General features: G+C 59.1%; 2 protein-coding genes across 4 annotated transcripts in view; one reads left to right on the forward strand and one right to left on the reverse strand.

The window, feature by feature from the left end:
• The window catches only part of SREBF2 (sterol regulatory element binding transcription factor 2), a 77,840-nt gene extending 66,041 nt beyond the window's left edge, over positions 1-11,799 (forward strand). Inside the window, exons 14-20 of one of the 2 annotated variants that reach the window (XM_030915804.1) lie at positions 1,528-1,637; positions 3,137-3,269; positions 4,783-4,951; positions 7,421-7,606; positions 9,376-9,487; positions 9,936-10,075; positions 10,897-11,799. In XM_030915804.1, coding sequence (XP_030771664.1) covers positions 1,528-1,637; positions 3,137-3,269; positions 4,783-4,951; positions 7,421-7,606; positions 9,376-9,487; positions 9,936-10,075; positions 10,897-11,049 — 1,003 coding nt within the window. In that variant the 3' untranslated portion in view covers positions 11,050-11,799. Of the gene's footprint in view, positions 1-1,527; positions 1,638-3,136; positions 3,270-4,782; positions 4,952-7,420; positions 7,607-9,375; positions 9,488-9,935 lie in introns of both variants that reach the window. The other variant, XM_010374590.2, reaches the window with a different exon arrangement.
• A 2,157-nt stretch (positions 11,800-13,956) lies between these two features.
• SHISA8 (shisa family member 8) lies at positions 13,957-19,552 on the reverse strand. Of its 2 annotated transcripts, none has more exons than XM_030914007.1 (4): positions 18,601-19,552; positions 15,608-15,741; positions 14,810-15,133; positions 13,957-14,561 (listed from the first exon to the last, which is right to left on the reverse strand). In XM_030914007.1, the coding sequence occupies exons 1-4, from the start codon at positions 19,128-19,130 to the stop codon at positions 14,176-14,178; spliced, it is 1,374 nt and encodes a 457-aa protein (XP_030769867.1). In that variant the 5' UTR covers positions 19,131-19,552; the 3' UTR covers positions 13,957-14,175. The 2 variants fall into 2 exon arrangements, with proteins under 2 accessions (XP_030769867.1, XP_030769866.1); XM_030914006.1 differs by having other exon boundaries at positions 14,810-15,241.
• Between the last annotated feature and the right edge of the window lie 952 nt (positions 19,553-20,504).

Raw genomic sequence — 20,504 nt, forward strand, 5'->3', positions numbered from 1 at the left:
CCTCCTGGGTTCACACCATTCTCCTGCCTCAGTCTCCTGAGTAGCTGGGACTCCAGGTGCTTGCTACCACACCTGGCTAATTTTTTGTATTTTTAGTAGAGACGGGCTTTCACCATGTTAGCCAGAATGGTCTCAATCTCCTGACCTCGTGATCTGCCTGCCTTGGCCTCCCAAAGTGCTGGGATTATAGGCCTGAGCCACCACGCCCTGCCTTTTTTTTTTTTTTTTTTGAGATGGAATTTCACTCTTGTTGTCCAGGCTGGAGTGCAATGGACCAGTCTCAGCTCATTGCAACCTCCGCCTCCCCGGTTCAAGCAATTCTTGCACCTCAGCCTCCCAAGTAGCTGGGATTACAGGTGCCCACCACCATGCCCAGCTAACTTTTGTATTTTTAGTAGAGATGAGGTTTCACCATGTCAGTCAGGCTGGTCTCAAACTCCTGACCTCAGGCAGTCCACCTGCCTCAGCCTCCCAAAGTGCTGAGATTACAGGCGTGAGCCACCGCGCCTGGCAGGTGTGCCCATTTTTATGTATCCCTTTACCAAGCGGAGTCAGTACTTGGATCAAGTCAGGAATTTCATTAGCTTGCTTTGCTTTTTGGAGTAGGGAGCAGCGGCCTATTGAAAGGGAATAGAAATGAAATGTGACAAACTCAGCAGAAGGCAGACACATCTGGCCTGGACATCTTGGGGACCCAGCCCCTCATGGAATGTGCTGGGCAATTTTTGTCTCTGACATACTTACCGAGCACAGTCCTTCTTTCACAGGGTAAGACCTGAGAGGCAGATAGGTGCCAAAGTCACTTTCATTTTTTGTTATTTTTGTTTGTATTTGGGGAAGGTTTTTGAGACAGTGTCTCACTCTGTCACCCAGGCTGGAGTGTAGTGGCACAATCTTGGCTCACTGCAACCTCTGCCTCCTGGGTTCAAGTGGTTCTCCTGCCTCAGCCTCCCAAGTAGTTAGGATTACAGGCGCCTGCCACCATGCCTGGCTAATTTTTGTATTTATTGGTAGAGTCAAGAGTTTCACCATTCATCAGGCTGGTCTGGAACTCCTGACCTCAAATGATCTGCCTGCCTTGGCCTCCCAAAGTGCTGGGATTACAGGCATGAGCCACCATACCTGGCCCCAAAGTCACTTTCCTATAAGGCCCAGATCCTGATTGGGGTGCACCTGAGGAAAGGGGGAGGGGGCAGTTCTGCCTGGGAGATAAGAAAACTTTTGGGAGGAGATGACACTGGACTTGGGGCTTAAGGGGAGGAGTGAGGGTAGGCTGTGGGGGATGCTAGGGAAAGGCCTCCAGTAGAGGGAAGAGTGTCAGTGTCAGTGACAGCCCAGAGACACAGAGGAAGTATGCCTGTGGAATGCAAAGGGTGCACATAGACAGCGCTTGCGTGTGCCTGGGATAACAGGAAAGGGATGGAAATGGCCATTTGGTCTTAGAGCTGGAGAGCTGAACAGCCAGGTCATGAGGTGGGCCTTGTGTATATGTTTTGATGTACATGGGACCCTTTCTTTTCTTCCTAGTGAATTCTCCAGTGCTCTGGAGTACCTGAAATTACTTCATTCTTTTGTGGACTCTGTGGGGATTGTGAGCCCCCCACTCTCCAGCAGCTCCGTGCTCAAATCCGCCCTGGGTAAGCACCTGCGGGTGGCCCACAGTCTCAGGGTGCTCAGTTCAGGTCTTCACGGTGCTTTTGCCCCAGGGGTCCAGGGTGTTAGGAGTGTAGATGCCAGCATCTTCTCTGGATCCCAGGTTCATACCTATGGCCCTCATGTGACCCCGACTCACAGTCACCCCCTCCCAAACAGCACTCAGAGGCAGGAAACTATGGTTTTCAGAGAAGTAGGGCAATGAGTGATTGAATGTCTTCCTCAAGTCCTGGCTGTGTGGCCCAGGTGAGGACCCTTCTTAATTTCCAGAAGAACAAGCGAGTGGCCCAGGCACCAGGGATGGCAGGGAGTCACCTTTCAGATGCACAGTGGCCCCTGAGGCAGCTCTTGGGCCTTACACTGTTTGTTCTGAAGAGACTTTTCATCTGGGCCTCTCTACCACTCCGCAGCCCCTCGTCACCTCAGTGTCACAGCGCAGCCTGCTGACTGGATTGACACCAGGACATTTCTTTGCTTCTGTCCCTAAACTGCCGTCAGGACGACAGCACATCAGCTGCCAACTCTTGGGCTTCTGTGGCCACCTGGGAAGATAGGGGTACCAAGCTACCTCTGGTCACTCTCCCTGGGAAGGGAGGGATCCCAGAAAATCAGCCACCCTATCATGATCCCTGACCTGTGGCCTCTGTTTTCAAGTTTAGGGAAGCATGACCATCCCTGCTGGTTTTGTGGGATCACTACTGTCATCATTTTGCAGTTGAAAAAACTAAGGCTGAGAGAAGACTTAAAATACTCTTAACAGGAGCCTGTTCCAGATACTTTGAAGACACCAATTCTTTATGGCTGTTGGAAGCTTAGGTTGTATCCATCTTTTCACTTAAAAACAACACTGCAATGAACATCTGTGTTAAACTTTTTTCTCTCTTTAAGCCAATTTCATTATGACAGACTGCCAAAAATGGGATTACTAGCTTAATGGGAGTGAACTTTTTTTTTTTTGAGACGGAGTCTTGCTCTTGTTCTTGTTGCCCAGGCTGGAGGGCAATGGCGCGATCTCGGCCCACGGCAACCTCCACCCCCTTGGGGTTCAAGCGATTCTCTTGCCTCAGCCTCCCTAAGTAGCTGGGATTACAGGCGCCCACCGCCATGCCTGGCTAATTTTTTTGTGTATTTTTAGTAGAGAGGGGGTTTCACCATGTCGGCCAGGCTGGTCTCAAACTCCTGACCTCAGGTGATCCACCTGCCTCAGCCTCCCAAAATGCTGTGATTACAGACATGAACCACCACGCCCAGCCAGGAGTGAACATTTTAAGGCTCTTGATACATATTGCCAAACACTTTGCATGATTGCGCTGGTTTATTCCCCTCCCCGCGAGTCCTGGGTGTGGGAGCCCAGAGGCTATTGGCCCATTCCCAGCAGGCAAAGATGTTACCCACCCCCTAGGAAGGAAGTGTAGCAGCCTCTGAGCACCACAGGTCTCGTTTCTGTGGGTGTTGGAGTACGTTTGGTGCTGTTCCTCTCTAGGTCCAGACATCATCTGTCGGTGGTGGACGTCTGCAATCACTGTGGCCATCAGCTGGCTCCAGGGAGACGACGCAGCTGTACGCTCTCATTTTACCAAAGTAGAACGCATCCCCAAGGCCCTGGAAGTGACAGAGTGCGTAACCCTCCTTGGCCACTCATTTGCTTCTCTCCAGGGGAATCTTATTTGAGTTAGCAGGAGCAAGCTGGACTGGGTGGGCATGTTGGGGTGAAGAGTCAGGACTGCATGACAGGTGGGTGGCTAGAAAAGTCGAGGGTGAGGGCACCATGGAGAACTCAAGTTGGGCCAGCAGGTCCTCTGTGCAAGTGTCCTGCTCTGCACAACATGACAGTTGCCCCAGCAGCTGTCAGCACTGCCTCCAGGTCCTCTTCCCTGCAGCCTTCATGGTGCCACAGGCTGAAAAGAAGAGACGAGAGCACTGTGGTTCCCAGCATCTTCAGAAGTTTCGTGGTGGAGGCAGGCATTGGTGGTTCACAATCAGTGCAGAGAGGCCACTGTTGCCCCCAAAACTCATGTGCACTGGAGCATCCTGCCCCTGTGTGCCAGCATTTTACCCACTTTCCTTCCAGCCACCTCCAGCCCCACCATCAACCCTGGCAACCTTGTCCTGTAACTAAAATAGCCTTTAGCACATGGCATAACCAGAGAGCTTTTGACATTCCTCTTTGGAGATTCATGTCTGTGTCTTGGGGGCATTCAGCACTTAGTGATGGACAGCCCTGCCTGCTGACTCCCTAGCTGTTTCTAATTGGATCTGAGTGTTCTAAGAGAAACTGTAAAATGCTCCAGGACAGAAAGGCCCCACGAGGTCCTAGCCTTAGAGCCAAGGCTGTAGCATTTCCTATCAAGCAGACTCTTAACCAGCGCACAGGAAGTTGCTTAGAAGAGTGAGTATACACAGGCTTGAAGTCCTGTGTTCCCTGAAGTAGATGTGACATCCTAATTGCATTGAAGTAGCCCCATTTTTAAGCACTCTGACTAGGTAAGCACCCAGCCCTGTGTCGCATTCCACTTGTATGTGTGTCTCCCCCAGTCAATGTGCCTGAGGACACTGAGGCTCAGCAGGTAAGTTGTCTAAAGTCATCTCACTCCTGAGCAGCAGAGCTGCCATGGACAGCCAAGACACCCCTGCAGGCACTGGTGCCTCCTGGATTCACTTACCCCTGGGTCCCTCTGCTCTTCAGGGACTAAGATGCCATGAGACCCCTCCTCCATCCCTAGCCTCCCCTTCCACTCCCAGTCTGCTCTACAGAAAGAAGCTAAGTTTCTCCAGAGAGTTTAACACCACATATCTGGGAGGGTGGTCCCTTAAAGAACAGGTACAACATCTTATTGTGGCCAGTTTATAGGTAAGGAAACTGAGGCACACATGTTGGAATGACTTATCTTGGGTGGCTTCTTAGCAGCAGATGTGATGGTGAATCCTGTGTCTCTGACTTCCAGCACTGAATGAAGGTGCTACAGGGTGTGGCGCTCACCCTAGCTCAGGGCTGGCATTTCAGGTCTGGAGCCATAGTGGCACATGTCATATCAGTGCGGGGCGTCGCGGTCACTGGCTTGGGCCCCTCTGCCTGTCACACGGGTAACATATAGCAACCTGCCTCTCGACTCCCTATCACTGCTGCAGGAGCCCCCTGGTGAAGGCCGTCTTCCATGCCTGCAGAGCCATGCATGCTTCACTCCCTGGGAAAGCAGATGGGCAGCAGAGTTCCTTCTGCCATTGCGAGAGGGCCAGCGGCCACCTATGGAGCAGCCTCAACGTCAGCGGGGCCACCTCTGACCCTGCCCTCAACCACGTGAGTGGGGCCTGAGCTGGCCCTGGGGGAGGTGCTCTGCACTGGCTTATGAGAACACTCCCACTCACCTCATGCTGACCCCGAAAGTGGGGCCATCCAAGAGACAGAGAAACCAGGACAGCAGCCCCCTTTCAAAAAAAGGTACAGCCTATTGGCCTAGGTGGACTGCCTTTTCAGCCTCTGAGGCAAGCGTGTTTCTACTTGCACCTTTCTTAGGCTCCCAGAGTCACAGGTCCTGCTGGCCCATAGCCTCTGTAAATCCAGGTACACCCCAGCTGGCCAGGGGTTCACCCTGCATTTGCTCCAGCAGTTTGCATGACTTCCCAGGCCTCTGCAGGCAGCCTAGAGTGGGCCCCTTCCCCCTTGGGCACACAAACAGAGCTGAAGACCACCCTGGGCACCTCCCTGGCTGGCTGTACACCTCCTGGCGGGCAGCTGCGGTGCATTGTAGTTGCATTGCATGTTCTGGTGGTACCCATGCAATGTTTCCACAGTGCATCACAGAGGCCTGCCTGGCCCTCGAGAGCCTGCCCACTGTGCCCTGACCGAAGGCCCGATCACTTGGGGGAGGGGATCCTGATAGAGGGCACTGCTGCCACTGTTGGGACCTAAGTCACAGCCATCCCAGGAAACAGAGGAGGGCACCCAGCTGGAAGTGGAGCATCACCTGGTCTCCTGAGGAACATGTCCTTAACTCCAGAGTGGGAGGGACAGGGAGAGTCCTGGAGATTCAGATTCTCAGCCATTCCCTGGGGTTTGGTCTCAGCTGGCTAGGCTAGTACTTCAAGCTAGATATTGTCAGTGGACCTGGGCACTGGGAAGAACCCAGGACAGCGTGCCAGCCCCTATAAGGACAGGCAGTGTGCAGAAAAGGCCCCAACTGGCTGGGCGCGGTGGCTCACACCTGTAATCCCAGCACTTTGGGAAGCTGAGGTGGGCAGATACCTGAGGTCAGGAGTTTGAGACCAGCCTGGCCAACATGGTGAAACCCCTTTTGTACTAAAAATACAAAAATTAGCCAGGTGTGGTGGCATATATCTGTAATCCCAGCTACTCAGGAGCCTGAGGCAGAAGAATTGCTTGAACCCGGGAGGTAGAGGTTGCGGTGAGCCAAGATCACGCCACTGCACTCCAGCCTGGGTAACAGAGCAAGACTCCATCTTTTAAAAAAACGGGGTGGGGGGCAAATGCCCTGGGCTGCCAAGACCAAAGGCAGATGGCGAGCCACATCTCAGCTTCTCTTTTGGGCATTCCATTAGTCTCTTCCATATTTGTCTTCATGAGAGAACCAAACAGTCCAGGCTCAGTTTGGGGAATGAGAGGCTTACAGCTACCCTTTGGACCCGGGTTCCTTGATAGCAGCTCTGTGGTAGGAGAGTGAGCTTAGAAGACGAGCCCATGCAGCCTGATGGCCCTCAGAGGGCAGAATCCAGCCATAGGCTTGCTGCCTCCATGTCCGCAGGCGCTTCTGCAGCATGCACAGCTTAGAAGCGCCAGGTTTTGTTTGAGGAGAGGGATCCTTATCCACATCCCCTTGAGGCACACAACAGCCAGAAAACAGTGTAGGCAAGGATCAAAGTCTCGTGCCGGGACAGGGCAGGGTCTTCCCCAGGCCCAGTGTCTTGGGAAGGAGGAAAGCCAGGGCTAGGTGAGATGAGGCTTGGCCTGAGGGAGTTCATCTGGACCGGCGGGCTACTTGCGGCCCATCTCAACAAGGACTCGCTGCTCCTCACTGCTTGGTGTCGCGCTGGTGTGCCATTGTGAGCCAGGTGGGCAGCCAGCCCTGTAGGTAGTGGGCAGAAAGTATGCATGGCCCACATGCAGTACCTTCTCATATGACACAGCAGCCCTGTGGTGGTGCCATTTCCTTTTTTTTGGATGAAGAAACAGACTCAGAGAGACTGAGTCCTATGCCAGGGTCATGTAGCTAGTAAGTGGCACAGCCAGGTCAGTCAGCCTAGTCCCCAAGCACTAAACCATTCTGTGGTTCTGAGACACCTGTCTTCCTCTCCCCCTCCTCCTCCTCCTTCCCCCAGCCCCATCTCCAAGCTCTGCTGCCACTTCAGGCTTTTCCTTGGCACTAGTGGGTATCTCAGCCTCCTAGCCAGCCATGGTGGAGCTCCCATGGGGTGGAAGAACCTGCGCCTTCAACCCACAAGGGTTTGATTTTTGCCCCTGCCACCTGCCTGTGCTGTGTCCTCTATACAAGCTGCTGTCCCTGTCAGAGCCTTGCTTTCTCACCTGCAGAATGGGGAGGGCTTGTCTCCCACCTCCTGGGGCCATGGAAGGGACTGGTTCTCCCCTGAGCTGTTCCCTTACATCCTGCAGAGTTCGCCAGGCTCTGGGGCTCTCCACTTCCTCCCAGAGCTGCTGAGTGTTGGTCTGGGGGGAAGCCTGGTAGGTGCTGGGATCCTTGCCTCAGGGATGGGCCAGTCACCTGTTCCCCCTCTCTCGTGGCTGACCCCACAGGTGGTCCAGCTGCTCACCTGTGACCTGCTACTGTCGCTACGGACAACGCTCTGGCAAAAGCAGGCCAGTGCCAGCCAGGCTGTGGGGGAGACCTACCACGCATCAGGCGCTGAACTGGCGGGCTTCCAGCGGGACCTGGGCAGCCTGCGCAGGCTGGCACACAGCTTCCGCCCAGCGTACCGCAAGGTGAGGCCCAGCTGGCTGGTGGGGCAGGGCAGATTGGAGCCTGTGGGGCGTGAGCCCAGAACCCAGCATGGGCACCAGCGCGTGGTGGTGGAGTTGGCCCTCTGAGGTCAGCCTGGTGACCTGTCAAGCACCTGCTTGGCTCATGCCCAACACTGGGCTGGGCGCCATGTGTCCCTGTGTTCAGCACACGTTGGTTGAGTGCCTGCTGTGTGCCTGGCCCCGGAGCTCAGCAGGGAACAGGCCAACTTTGCCGCCACAGACAGGGGCCAGCAGGGAGCTGTGCCTCCCCAGGCACATGCTGAGTGGGAGGGCTCTGAGGGCAATGGCGGCAAGTCAGGGCTCCTGGCCCGGTCCCGAGCTCCGCTTTGACTTTCATAACTGTTGGCAAAGTGACAATTTCTCTAGAACTGCACTTAAAGGGAAATTCACTCTTTTTCATAGTAACTAGAGGCTTCGGTTCTGCTGCTGGGTAACATCCTCTTGGCAGTGGCCACATGATCTGAACTAAGTCACAGAGGAAAGGTCTATGACTGGGCTTGCTGGCCTCCAGCCGTTTCCATTTTTGTTTATTTTTATTGCTACATAATGTATTCAACATATTTGTACCTGTATTTTTTTCTAAAAAAGTGAGATGACTCAGAAGTGTCATTGAGGGGGCACAGGCTGGGCTGGAAGGAGACGGCCTCAGAGCAAGGCTGCTGCCGTGGAGCCTGATGTTCAGCCCCCACACCCATTACCCAGAGGTGCTGTGGGACCCACACGGTTGCACTGGGCCACTCTGTGCAGCGAGCCAAGACAGACACAGCAGACAGTATCATCAGAGAGCCATTCCTTACTATGGAAAAGAGGGCATGTACCCCAAGGCCTGGGGCAGTACCCCTGCCTCCTGGAGCCCCCTCTGGTCAGCGCTCCGGTCTACTCACAGCATGGCTGGCAACAATGGCTTTTTTTTTTTTTTTAATAGATGGGGTCTTGCTATGTGGCCCAGGCTGGTCTCAAACCCCTAGCCTCAAGCTATCCTCCTGCCTCCACCTTCCAAAGTGCTGGGATTACAGGTGTGAGCCACCTCGCCTGGTCCAAAGGCCTCCTCTTAAATACCATTTCCATTCTGCTTCTCCCTGCTGAGAGCCCATCAGTGGCTCCCCATTGCCTACCAGGACCAGAATCCACTTGGCAGCACTGAAGACCCTCCCTGAAGACTGAGATATAAAGGCATCAAAAAGAGCTTGAGATTTTAAGAAATGGCAGACCTCGGCCTTGCCCTTCACCCAGCAGTGGCTCATACCTAAGCGCTGCAGACTTGACCTGCATACCTCTAGACTCTGTTCCTTTCTAAAGATACAGAAAGAGGATACCAGACCTCTCTGGTACCAGCCCAACTGTCCCTCCTCACCCCTCTGTCCCTGTCACACCTGTCCTTTTGTCAAACTCGAAGCAGCCTCCAGGGCCTTGGGGCTTCACCCAGGACACTTGTCTGCCAGCCCCACAAGGTGCATCCAGGGCTTTCTTGTCACCAGTTGGGAAAAGCAGGCCTTCTGCCTCTCTCACCTCTAGCCTCTCGTCCTGCTCCTGCCGTTCAGCCAGGTTTCCAGCCTGGCTCACGGTCAGAGTAGGGGACAACAAAGGTTGCTTTTCAGGGGTGAGCAAGGCAAGTTGGTGTGGGAAGGGATGTCATCAGGTGGCAGGCGAGATGGCTCAGGGAGAGCTACCCTGGGCATAGACAGGTGGGGACCAGGGGTATGACGGATGTCACCCCGGCGCCTCCCCAGGTGTTCCTGCATGAAGCGACCGTGCGCCTGATGGCAGGAGCCAGCCCCACCCGCACCCACCAGCTGCTGGAACACAGCCTGCGGCGGCGCACCACACAGAGCGCCAAGCACGGTGAGTCCACCACTCCCCAGCTCACAGGCTGGGCTGGGCCCTGCCCCCTGGGAAGAGAGGAGGGAAGAGGCCAGCCCAACTCCCACATCTGGCAGTGGTGCCCAGCACACCTCTCGCCTGAGAATGAAAGAAGCCCGGGGCCGCCCTTGGTGGGCTGCAGGGGTTGGGGTGGTCATGGGTCATGCTCTGCTCAGGGAAGGAGGATTGGGGTGGCTTCCCAACACAGGAGCACGCGTCGAGCCAGGTCATGTGAGTCCATCTCAGTCCCACCATGGGCTGGCTGTGAGAGGCTGGACAAATTCACTTCTTTTCCATGGACTGGGTGGGGCAGCAGACCCCACCTCCCAGGATGGGTGTGAGTGTTATGTGAATGAGTCCAGGTAATGCCAAGGAACAGCACCGGCTTCATGGCAGACTCTCGGATCTGACACACATCTCCTTCCCACAGGAGAGGTGGATGCCTGGCCTGGCCAGCGAGAGCGGGCCACCGCCATCCTGCTGGCCTGCCGCCACCTGCCCCTCTCCTTCCTCTCCTCCCCGGGCCAGCGGGCAGTGCTACTGGCCGAGGCTGCCCGCACCCTGGAGAAGGTGGGTGACCGGCGCTCCTGCAACGACTGCCAGCAGATGATTGTCAAGCTGGGTGGTGGCACTGCCATTGCCGCCTCCTGACCACCACGCTCAGCCCACCCCTCCACTTCTCTCTCGGTTCCTCTCTCCCCCAGCATCCTCCCGCTGAGAGTGGTGGGGAGGAGCCTTGTCATCTTAGCTGTCACCTGCCGAGGCTTCTGGGCCACCTTAGGCCAGTGGGCCCCTGGGCAGAGCCCCTTAAAGCTGCTGTCACTAGATGCTCATGGTCCAGGGCCTGGTGGGCATAAGAGGAAAGGTAGCAGGGCAGAAACTGGGCAACTCTGACTTGATAGCAGCAGGGGGAGCTCCCAAGCTGCCAAGCCCCTGCCTCCAGCCTTCCTGAGTTTCTCCCTCCTGAACCCTACTCTCCCCTTTTTGCTTCCTCGGATTGTATCAGGCTTCCCTGGGGGACAGCAGTCTCTGAGCGCCAGGGAGCAGTTGCCCTCAGGCCTGCGCCCGGCATGCCCTCCCCCTTTTTATACAAATGTTTTTTACCAGTGTGCTTGGGTTTGCCATGATGCGAGGCTGAGTTGCTGTAGCGTCTTGATTCTCTCCCTGGGTCTGCATTCCCTCCCCTGTGGCTGGCCGAGCCTGCTCATTGTTTTTCCCTTTATTACACAGGCCAGCCAGGAGAGGAGGGGCCCAGCCCTGGGAGGCTGGTGGGAGGCAGGGGATAGGCCTGCGGATGAATGAAATAATGTCAGCATTATTTTTTAATTTTTTTAAAAAATAAATGGTATCTTATTTAATTGTCCTGTTCCTTCCCACTCCCCGCCTCCTAGGATGTCAGCCCAAGCTCAAGGTGGGCCCAGGAAGTTGGGAGAAATGAAGCCGCCCATTGGGACTGGGGACCAGGTGCCTTCAGCATGGCTTCTAGGTTCCCTCCTCCCCTACCCCAGCTCCCACCTCCACAGTACAGACTGTCCCCAACTTAACAATGGTTCAACCATGTTTCAACTTTACAGTTGGTCTGTTGGGGTATTAAATGAATTTTTTACTTATATTTTCATTTATGATGAGTTTATCAGGAAGTAACCCCATGGTAAGTTGAGGCATATCTGTATATTTTTATCCCTAATTCTTGACCCGAAAATAAACCAGGGCGGCAAGGACCAACCCCTAATCCCTCTCCAGCGGCAAGCCCTTCTTTTCAGAGTGGGCAGAGGGTTGCCTATGGTGGGCTAGGAATGAGGTCCCTTGCCCTGATGTGTGTCCTAGGAGAAAAAGTCCTACTTTTCTGGACCCGCTGGTGCAGCACCTCCCAGAGACTGTTTCTCCCAGGGCCTCCTGAGTGACAGGGGTCCTGCCTCTCTGTGCCTCATCCTCAGGCTGGTTGGAGCAGAGGGTGGGCAGGAGCCCCAGCACAGACGGAGGGGTGCTCACAACAGGGCCACCTCGATGCAGGCTGGAATGTTGTCCCTGGGGTGTGCTTGGACCCCACCTGCTTGCTTTTTCTCCTGCCCGCTTTCTCTCCTGCCCCTCCCCTACTCTCACTGTAATTTATGGACCCTGCCCACCTGCGTGTCGTGTGTATGTCCTGTGCCTTTTCTCACTATTGTTTGGGGGTGGGAGAGGGTGGTTTTTCACTGAAAAGGGGGATACACCTATGGCTTCTTTGATGTTCAATCAGTCACCGTGTCCCAGACATAGGTTATTCAATAAACACAGATTGGTACCACCCAGCACAAGGTGTGTGAGGGTCTGTAGTGCGACTGCTGTGGTGTCCAGCCAAGGGGCTGCGTGACTTGGCAGGCAGTGGGCCAGGGACTAAGGGCAGCCCCCACCTGCTGAGAGGGCCCCTAGCCTCAGTCTAATGGGCCTCCCTTGCCCACCTTCTGTCCAGTGCCTGACACACCCTCCAGCCTGGGATAAAAGGGCTGTGGGTGGCACTTCAGGGGTCACAGGTCACGTATCCAAGTTCCAGCTTGTTCCCTGGATGTAATGCTGGCTGGCTGACAGATTTGGGGTACTGACCATCTCCCCCACTGGGTAAGCTGCTCCTTAGTTTCTCCCTCCCTAAAGGCAGTGACCCTCTGAGCCAGGAGGCTCACTAGCCCACAAGTCAGATCCAAGTCCAGGTCCTGTGCTTCCCAGCTGGGTCACCTTGGGCAGGACCTGGCCTCAGTCTCCACTTGCACTTGTGCAGAATTGGGAAGCTAAGCCCAGCCATGAACTGCAGCTCCACAGGCTTGTGTGCCAGGACTGAGTGATGGGATGCAAGTTTACAGCGAGTGTCTTGTGTAGCTGGTGAGGCCAGGCTTGGCGTAAGCCACACCAGGGGGCAGGACCACAGACTGGGATAGGAGTGCTGGGCCTGGTCACAAGAGGAGTCAGGATGGGACTGAGCATGGGGCTGAATCCCTTCAGCTATGAGCCACGTCCTTCTCTGAAGGGTAGTCACAGCAGGCTACCCTGCCCTGAGGAGCAGAACACCCCGGTGAGGCCCAGTTGCTGGTCCCGTGCACGGCTCCATCATTTTCAGGGATGGCCACTGCCCACAGCCTGGGCCTGGCTCCACTGGGATGGAGATCCAGGGCCCTTGGGACTGAGAATGGGCAGGGGGGATTGCCCACTCGGCACAGCCCAGCCACGGGGTGTGTTATGTGTTGGGGGGCAGGGGATGGGAGGTGGGGTGAGAAGGAACCAGATTCCTTTGTGATTCTGTGTAGGCACCATGACTCAGCCCCCACCCTCATCTTCCAGCTCTTCACAGCTGTGGGACTGGGACAGGGCCGTGGGCCCAGGGCTCTGTCCTGGTGCCTCTAGGCCGTGGTTTCCTTAACAGCCTAAAGGGACAGGGAGGTGGACTCTTCAAGTGGCAGGAGCGGAGACCAGGCCTGGTGGGTTCTGGGGCCTCGGGGCAGCCCAGCCAGCAGAAGGAAAGCTCCAGACTGTTTATATATACCCTGGGAACAGGGAACCCTCCCTCCCAGCCAAACTGCCTGTTCCTTGCCATTCCAGCCGATTCACAGCAATCCAGGAGGGTCCTAACCTGGGAGTCTGCTGGGTGACCTTGGGCAAGCTACTTAGGTCTCAAAACCCGAATTTCCTCCTCTGAAAAGACACACCTCCCTTGAGGCTCTTGCGAATTTCATGAGAAAGGCCCACAAATGGTGGCCATTGTTCTTGAAACAGTACACTACACTTCAGGTACTCAGGAGGGAAACAGACCCGCCCGGGTGGCTTTGCTGAGGTCACACACCTCAACCAGCCACAGCCCTGGCCCCCAGCCTCCCCAGCGTTACCTGGCACAGAGGAGCTCTGTGGATGGTGCACGCAGGCTGCTAGCAGTGCCCTTGGCCACAGCCAGGTGCCGCAAGCCCTCCCGAAGGGGCACTGCCAGGGCCCCTGCTCCAGCTTTTCCCCCATTTCCTTCAGAGAAGCTCCTGGGAGGCGGCGCCCCCAACCGGAGCACCAGATGTCCACACAGCCCACACCCATTAAGGGGGGGTAGCCCGGGGCCAATCTGGCCAAGCGACCTGCGGGCCAGGGGCCGGCCCACAGCCAATGGTCAGTGAGCATCAGCCAGGTTCAGCCAACTCAAGCCACAGAGTGGCGGCTGGAAGGGGCTCACCTTCAGTATAGGGTATGGACCCCCAACTGGACCTCTGGCCCAACAGTCCCTCTCTCCTGTGCCTGGGCCTTTGCATGGCTGAAGTCTAACTGTTTCCTCTCCCAGGGCTCCCACTGGCGTGGGCATTAACCCTGACATTCAACCCCGGCCACCCTCTCCAGCCACTTCCCCCTGGCTCCCGCCGGCGCACTGGAGCAGTCCCCCACCCTTTGCACTCGCGTGCACTCTACCTGCACTGCCATCTGTCCAGTCAATGACCAATGCTGCCTCGCAGCCACGCTGAGGCGTCTTTATTCTCAGGGGCAGGAACCACAAAAAAGGGCTTATGTACAAGACGAACCCGTGGCCTGCGGGCTCCAAGACACCAGTGCCGTTGAGGCAGACAGAAGAGCTGACCTTAAGGCCGGCGCTCCTCTCCCTGTGGCCTGGGGCTCCAAGGGGCAGACGAGGGCCCCAGCCCATGCCTCGAGGGGACCGCGGCCCTGCTTCACACGGTGACCTCGGTCTTGCTGTTGGTCCTTAGGTACCGGGACCCGCGGCCCGCGCTGCGGTAAAGGCCGGGGGGGTGCGGGCTGAAGGTCTCCGGCATCTTCTCCACGCTGAACTGGCGCCGGGCCGCGTGACCGGGCCGCCGAGGTACCTGGAAGGCCTGAGCCGTCGGGTGGCCGAGCGGGGCTGGCCGGGCCGGGCGACCGGCGGTCCAGGCGGCATAGGGGCCCCGCGCAGCAGGGGGCGCGTAGCCCGGTGGGGCCCATGGGCAGGCGTCCAGGGGCGCAGGCAAGTCCGGGGCGGGACGCGGGGCCCCCGCCCGGGGTTGCCGCGGGGACGGCTCGAGGGCGGGAAAACGCTGGCAGAAGTCCCGCGGGCCGGCCTCTGCGGGGACAGGGCAGGGGAGAGTCATGCCGCGCCGAGCACCCAAGCTCCGGACCAGACAAGGGGTCCTGGCTGGAGACCGGGCCGGGGCGGGCCGGGGGCGGGGCCCGCTGGGGCGCAGGAGCCGATTGGCCGAGCGGCCGACGCGCGAAACTGGGAATTTGGCGCTGGGAGCTGGGGCCCTGCGCCTCGAAGTCCCGGAGCTAGTGCGCCCGAGTGCCCTGGCGCCGCCCGCACCCGCCACTCACCTCTGGCCTTCAGCGTGGCTGCCTTGAACGTGGCGTACTTGGCGTAGTCGGGCTGCAGCGTCAAGCTGCAGCCACCCTGCAGCCGCGGGCCGCGCGGGGGCCCCAGGGCGGCTGACCCCAGGGGCGCCTTGCTGAGGCGCTTCTTGTCTGGAGCGAGGAGTGAGACGCGGCTCGGCCTGATACCCCGGGTCACTCCGCCCTCGCTGTCACCTCTCCGCAGCCCTCTCCCCGAGGCCGTTCGGTGAGAACCTGGGGGACCGTTCTCCCGGCGAGGCTGCGAGCCAAGCCTGTCTTCGCGGCAGCCTCCAGCGCCTGGAACAGGGCCTGGCTCCGGGTCACGCGCAGCGGCGGCGGCAGCCAGCCCGGGGGGTGCCACCCTCATGAACGGCTCGCCCGGAGGCGACGCTCGAGCCAGGCGCGGAGTCCTGGGACCTGCTCCCGCCGAGATGGGGGATGTCTGAGGAACAGAACCCAGACGGGGCGTGGGGGCTGCCAAGCCTGCCTGCCTCTCGAGAGACCCAGGGGGAGGCTCCGGAGCCGGAGCCTCAGATCACAGGCCCGGCCAGCAAATCCTGCATCTGGAACCTTCCTCACACATCACAGTACCCCAGACTCGAGGCCGCAGGACCTGTGGGGGGGTCCCTCTCCATCCCTGGGAGCTGGCTGGCCGGTCGGGCCCCTCACCTGCAGAGGCGGCGGCTCATTTCCACCGGGGAAGCCTCCACGCCCCAGCCGAGGGACCCCCTCTCGGCCTCTCACGCCCCTCCGCGTGCTCAGCCCCGCCCGCCACCGACTCACCTGAGCTGTTGTGGGGGGAGCCCCGGGGGAGGCCGTCCCCCATCTGCACCTGGACACAGTCACCCAGGGGCGGGCCCAGGGTGGGAGGCAATGGCTCCTGGGGGCCCGGCTGCTTCAGAAGCTCCGTCAGCGCCCTGCGGGGACAGCGGTCAGGGGTGACCCTCTCAGTCTCCTACCTCATCAAAAGCCAGCCCCCGCCACCACCGTCTCACCGTGTGACCCTGGGCAGTTCTTTCAGCCTCTCCAGGTGTTCCTCTCCAGTGCTCGAAATCACACACGAGCTTCCCCTCCCAGGCAGTATCTGCCAGCCTCACCTGTGGCCCCAAGACCACTGCTTCCCAGAGCAGGTCAGGAAACTCTAATGAGGCTCCCCTTCCCTCCCCTCCCTGGAGGCCACTCTCCGGAACCTTCCCCAGGTGAGCCTCCCCTCCCAATGCAAGCTTTCTCTGCTTTCCTGCCTCTCCTCCCAAAAAAACTGCTACTCATTCTTCAGACCCCATTAGCGGCCTCCTCCAGGAATCCTTTATTTATTTATTTATTTATTTATTTATTTATTTATTTATTTATTTATTTATTTATTTTTGAAGCAGAGTCTCGCTCTGTTGCCCAGACTGGAGTGCAATGGTGCAATCTCGGCTCACTGCAACCTCCAACTCCCCAGTTCAGCAATTCTCCAGTCTCAGCTTCCCGAGTAGTTGGGATTATAAGGTGCCTGCCACCACACCTGGCTAACTTTTATATTTTTAGTAGAGATGGAGTTTCACCATGTTGGCCAGGCTGGTCTCCAACTCCTGCAGTCTCGGCCTCCTTGGAGTAGTCGGGCTGCAGCGTTTACTTGTAATCCCAAAGTGCTGGGATTACAAGCGTGAGCCACCGCGCGGGCCCAGGATGCCTTATTTACCTGCCTGCGTAACTGCCCCTGCAGCTGTGGCTTCTGCTGGGACCTGGGATAAAGCTACCATCCCGGGCATGAAGGATAGATGGATGAGGGAAAGGGGGTGCTGGGAGACCCCCTGGTCTCAGCCCAGGACCCACAGGCTGTGTGACCTTGGGCAGCCACCTCCCTGGACCCATCACCCAGCCCCCACCCAGCTGTGATGTGACAGTGTCTGTGCAGCCCAGCTGCCTTCAGAACCCGGAACCCATGATTTTCTCCTACTCAGCCTGACTCTCCTTCTGGGGCTGGAGCCTCAAATGGCTGATTTGTGAAGGGCATTCAGGAGGCAGGATACCAGGGATGGCCAAGGTTTGGCTTCAGGTTTGGTGGCAGGGTCTGAAACCATCCTAGTACCTGCCTGGGCTGACCTTCCTGCCCTGCCCACCCCCCAGCGGCTCACCTCTGTGGTCTCATCTCTGGGCAAGCACCGCCAGCTCCTCTCTCCCTGACAGCTGAGTAACCTCCACGCTTTTGGGCCTTTGCACAAACTCTTTCCAGATGCCCCCCACCCAAGCCCTCTGAGAAGGCTTCCCTGGCCTTCAGCCCCAACACAGCAGAATGAAGGGTGAGAATCATGGGGAGGACAGGGACTCAGGACACACCCACACAAGAGCCTATGCTCCATTCCAGGTATACCCAGCAGAGAAAAGGGAGTCAGGGGCCATGGGACCCTGAAGCCCAGAAAGGAGAAGGGACTGGCCTACACCACACAGCACAGCAATGGGTGGGCGCCGCCTTCCTGAGGCATCACCAAACCTGCTGTCCCATCCCCAGCAGGTGCAGGGAGTTCAGGATGAACATGTCAGCTGGGCTGCTGCAGTCACCCCTCACCATCATGGCCCTCAGTTCCTTTTTCCCCACCCCTGTCAAAGACATACCCAGGCCTCTTCTGTGCTACCATAACCCAGAATGAAGGGCCCCCAAATTTGGGCAGCCCAGCCCCTACCCCTGCAGCATCTAGAAGCCAGGCCAGGAGGCTCCACCTCCTGAAGACAGTGCAGGAGCTGAGGGTGGAGGCCAGGGTGCCAGCCCGAGCTTCACCCTATAGCTCTCTGGGAGAAAGTGGGCACCGTGGTTTGGGGAGCGAGGGGTGCTGGAGTGCCAAGGAAGCCCTCACTCCCTGCCTCTGAGGCCCAGGAGGGGGAAGCATCCACATCTGGCCCACCAGGGCATGAAGGCTTCTCTATGGTCACTTCTAAATACCAGCCTGTCACATTCGGTGTCAGCCGCCCACAGACCCAAAGGGTGCTGGGACCTGGTGGATGAGGAAGGCACAGGCCCCAGGGCATGGGGGTTGCTGGGGGCATGTGAGTGCCACGTGTGGCATGTGGGTGGGAGTTCCAGGGTCAGGACACATAGAGTCCCAGAGTCCTCGTTCCAACCGAGGAAGGGGACCTGGACCCTGTAGTGCCCACTTCACACCAAGCTCAGAATGCAGCAAGCACCTGTCCTGGCCTCAGCAACACACGACTGTGTTCCAGAGTCCCCTTTCTACGCAGAGGGAGCTCTGACCTTCACCTGGGAGCTGTGGCATGGGGTGAGTGGGGGGAGGCCTCTGAAACCCAAGGAGGGAAGGGCAGCCCTGAGTCACAGCTATGGGGGCAGGGGAGAGGTGGGAGGTGGAAAAGGGGAAGGAAGAGTGGGGAGAAGTAGGAGATGGGCACCCGGAGAGCCAAGCGCCCCTTCCTTTCCCTGTGCCCAAGACGCCCGGTCACCCTCCTGGCCAGCGGCGCCCCTTACCCTGGACAGTGACCCGGTGCCCTCTGTCCAAGGCTACCTGCCCCCCTCAAGCCTCTCCGCCCTCCAGAGGCTACTTGAGCAGGGAAAGGCGGTGCGGCGCCCAGCACGGGCGGGCGGAAGGTCAAGGGAAGTCAGGGCGGTGTCAGGTGTCTCCCTGATGAAGTGGGGAGGTGGGGAGCCGGGGGAGACGGAAAGAGGAAAACCCAGAGAAGGGGCCTGCTGGGAGGACCAGCGCTTCGAGAGAGGCGGGAAGGATCACCGGGCGGGAAGAGCAGTCCGAGGAGCGGGCGGGGGTCCCTGGGAGGCGCGCGCTCACCTGGTCACGGTGCGCCGCGCGCGCGGGCTGTGCGCCCTCTCCAGACCCAGGCGCGCCCCGATGCCGGCCAGCACCAGCAGCGCGGCGACGCCGCACACCGCGTAGACGGCGGTGTGGCTGCGCTCGCGGCCCGGGTCCCGGGGCGCTGCGGTGTCGCGGGCGCGGGCGGGCGGCCGGCCTGTCTGGACCCAGGCCGGCGTGTCGTAGTTGGAGCAGCGGCTCTGGTCGAGGCGCCGCGGCCCGTCGTGGCAGCAGAAGCGGTAGCCGCACGTGCCGCAGCAGAAGCTGTAGGCGCCGGAGCTGCAGTTGAAGGGCGGGTCCCACTGACCCATCACGTCGTAGTAGCCGCGGCAGCGGTCGCCCCCCGCCGGGGCTGTAGTGCCCGGCGTCGCGGGACCCTGCGCCTCGGGGGCCCCCGCGCGGCCCGACGGCGGCCGCGCCAGCAGCAACGCGAGCCGAAGCGCAAGCGCGAGCCGGAGCCCGGGCGGACGGCGGTCGCCGAGCAGTCTCCGCGCCCCGGCCCGCGCCATCGGGCCCGCGCCTCCCGCTACTGCGCCCGGTGCATGGCCGGGCGCCGCGGCTCCCTCCGACTCGGCTCCTCCGCTCCCGCAGGAATCGGCTGGCTCCCGGCGCACGCCGCCTCGGCTGTCCGCCTCCTCTGGGGACCCCAGCCCCGAGTGGGCTGGGTCTGGAGCTCCGAGGCTGCACCGCCGGTGGGCGCGTCCTCCGCCCAGGTTCACCTCTGACCCGAGCTGCCCGGTCCGCGTCCTGGGATCTCCCCCGGGCCAGGCAGCGGGTCCTCGCCTGCGCGCGGCCCCCGGCTTCTCCCCGGCCCGGCAGGTGTGCGGGTCTTGGCCCTAGTGGAGGCCGCGCCGGGGCCGCGAGTCGCCCGACTCCGCTACCTTCCCGCCGCCTGTTCGGTACAGCCCGCGCTCTGGCTCCGGCTCCCGCTCGGGCTCGGCGCGGGCTCGGGCGGGCGGGGGAGGGAGAGGAGGGAGGGCGGGAGGGAGGCAGAGCCGGGGGAGGAGCGCGGCTGCCGCGAGGGGCTAGGGGGACAGCAGGGCCCGCGCAGCCGGGGGGGGGTCCCACAGGGGACCCCCCCCCAAAGACTGCGCCGAAACATTCCTCGGAACTGGGCGTTCTAAGGGAATCAGCTCTAGGGCCCGCGACTAGAGCGTTCCTGTCTTACAGGTGCGGGAACCTGTACCTTACAGGCGCGGAGGTCAAAGCAGACCGGAATTGCCCCGGGACGAGCGGGACCAGCCTCTCACCTCCTTCCCGTCCCCTCTGTCCGTTCTGATCATAACATAAGAAGAGCCCCTTCTCCTCTCAGCGCCTCTATTTTCCCACCTGTCAAATGGGAAGGACTTCGCCTGGCAGCGCCGCTTCAGAGGGCCAAGGATTTACCCCGCGGCGCGAGCCCAGTTCCAGAACCTCTCGAACGCTGGACTGGGGTCCAGGGATGTCCCCATCCCCGCGTCGATGGGCACAGCCTGGCTGACGCACTTCCGCGATCTGCTCCCTCCCCAGGTGTGAGGAGAGGGGGATTGGGCTCGCCCCTGCCCTGGAAAAGGAAAGCCTGGAAGAGGAAGACCTCCGCCCTGCGCCGACCCGCAGGTCCTTTCACAAACCGAGGGGTAGGGTGTGGGGGCCCTAAGGAGCCCGGATCTGGTCCCAGCACGACCCAGTGGTGTTTTCGGGGTTGAGTTGAACAGGAGAAGGTACTGGTGCCTGGCTTCTCCCTGCCTCAGTATCTCATCTTAACATCAAAAACTCTTCCTGGAGGGCAGACTCATAATCTGCCCCTTCCAGGAGGTAGGGGTCGATATGGAACCTCCCTCTGTCCAGACGGAAACAGCAGGAGGGCAAGGACTGGGCGTGCAACTGACCCAGTGTGCAGCTCA

The sequence above is a fragment of the Rhinopithecus roxellana genome, chromosome 13 (assembly GCF_007565055.1).
Source record: "Rhinopithecus roxellana isolate Shanxi Qingling chromosome 13, ASM756505v1, whole genome shotgun sequence".
Taxonomy (NCBI): Eukaryota; Metazoa; Chordata; class Mammalia; order Primates; family Cercopithecidae; genus Rhinopithecus; species Rhinopithecus roxellana.

Excerpts from the sequence above, each read along its gene's own strand:
- SHISA8 (XM_030914006.1), bottom strand. The coding sequence starts at position 19,130 with ATGGCGCGGGCCGGGGCGCGGAGACTGCTCGGCGACCGCCGTCCGCCC. Across the intron at positions 15,742-18,600 it reads GCGCGGCGCACCGTGACCAG|GGCGCTGACGGAGCTTCTGA; the intron begins GTGAGCGCGCGC and ends CTGTCCCCGCAG. Across the intron at positions 14,562-14,809 it reads AGCCACGCTGAAGGCCAGAG|AGGCCGGCCCGCGGGACTTC; the intron begins GTGAGTGGCGGG and ends CTGTCCCCGCAG.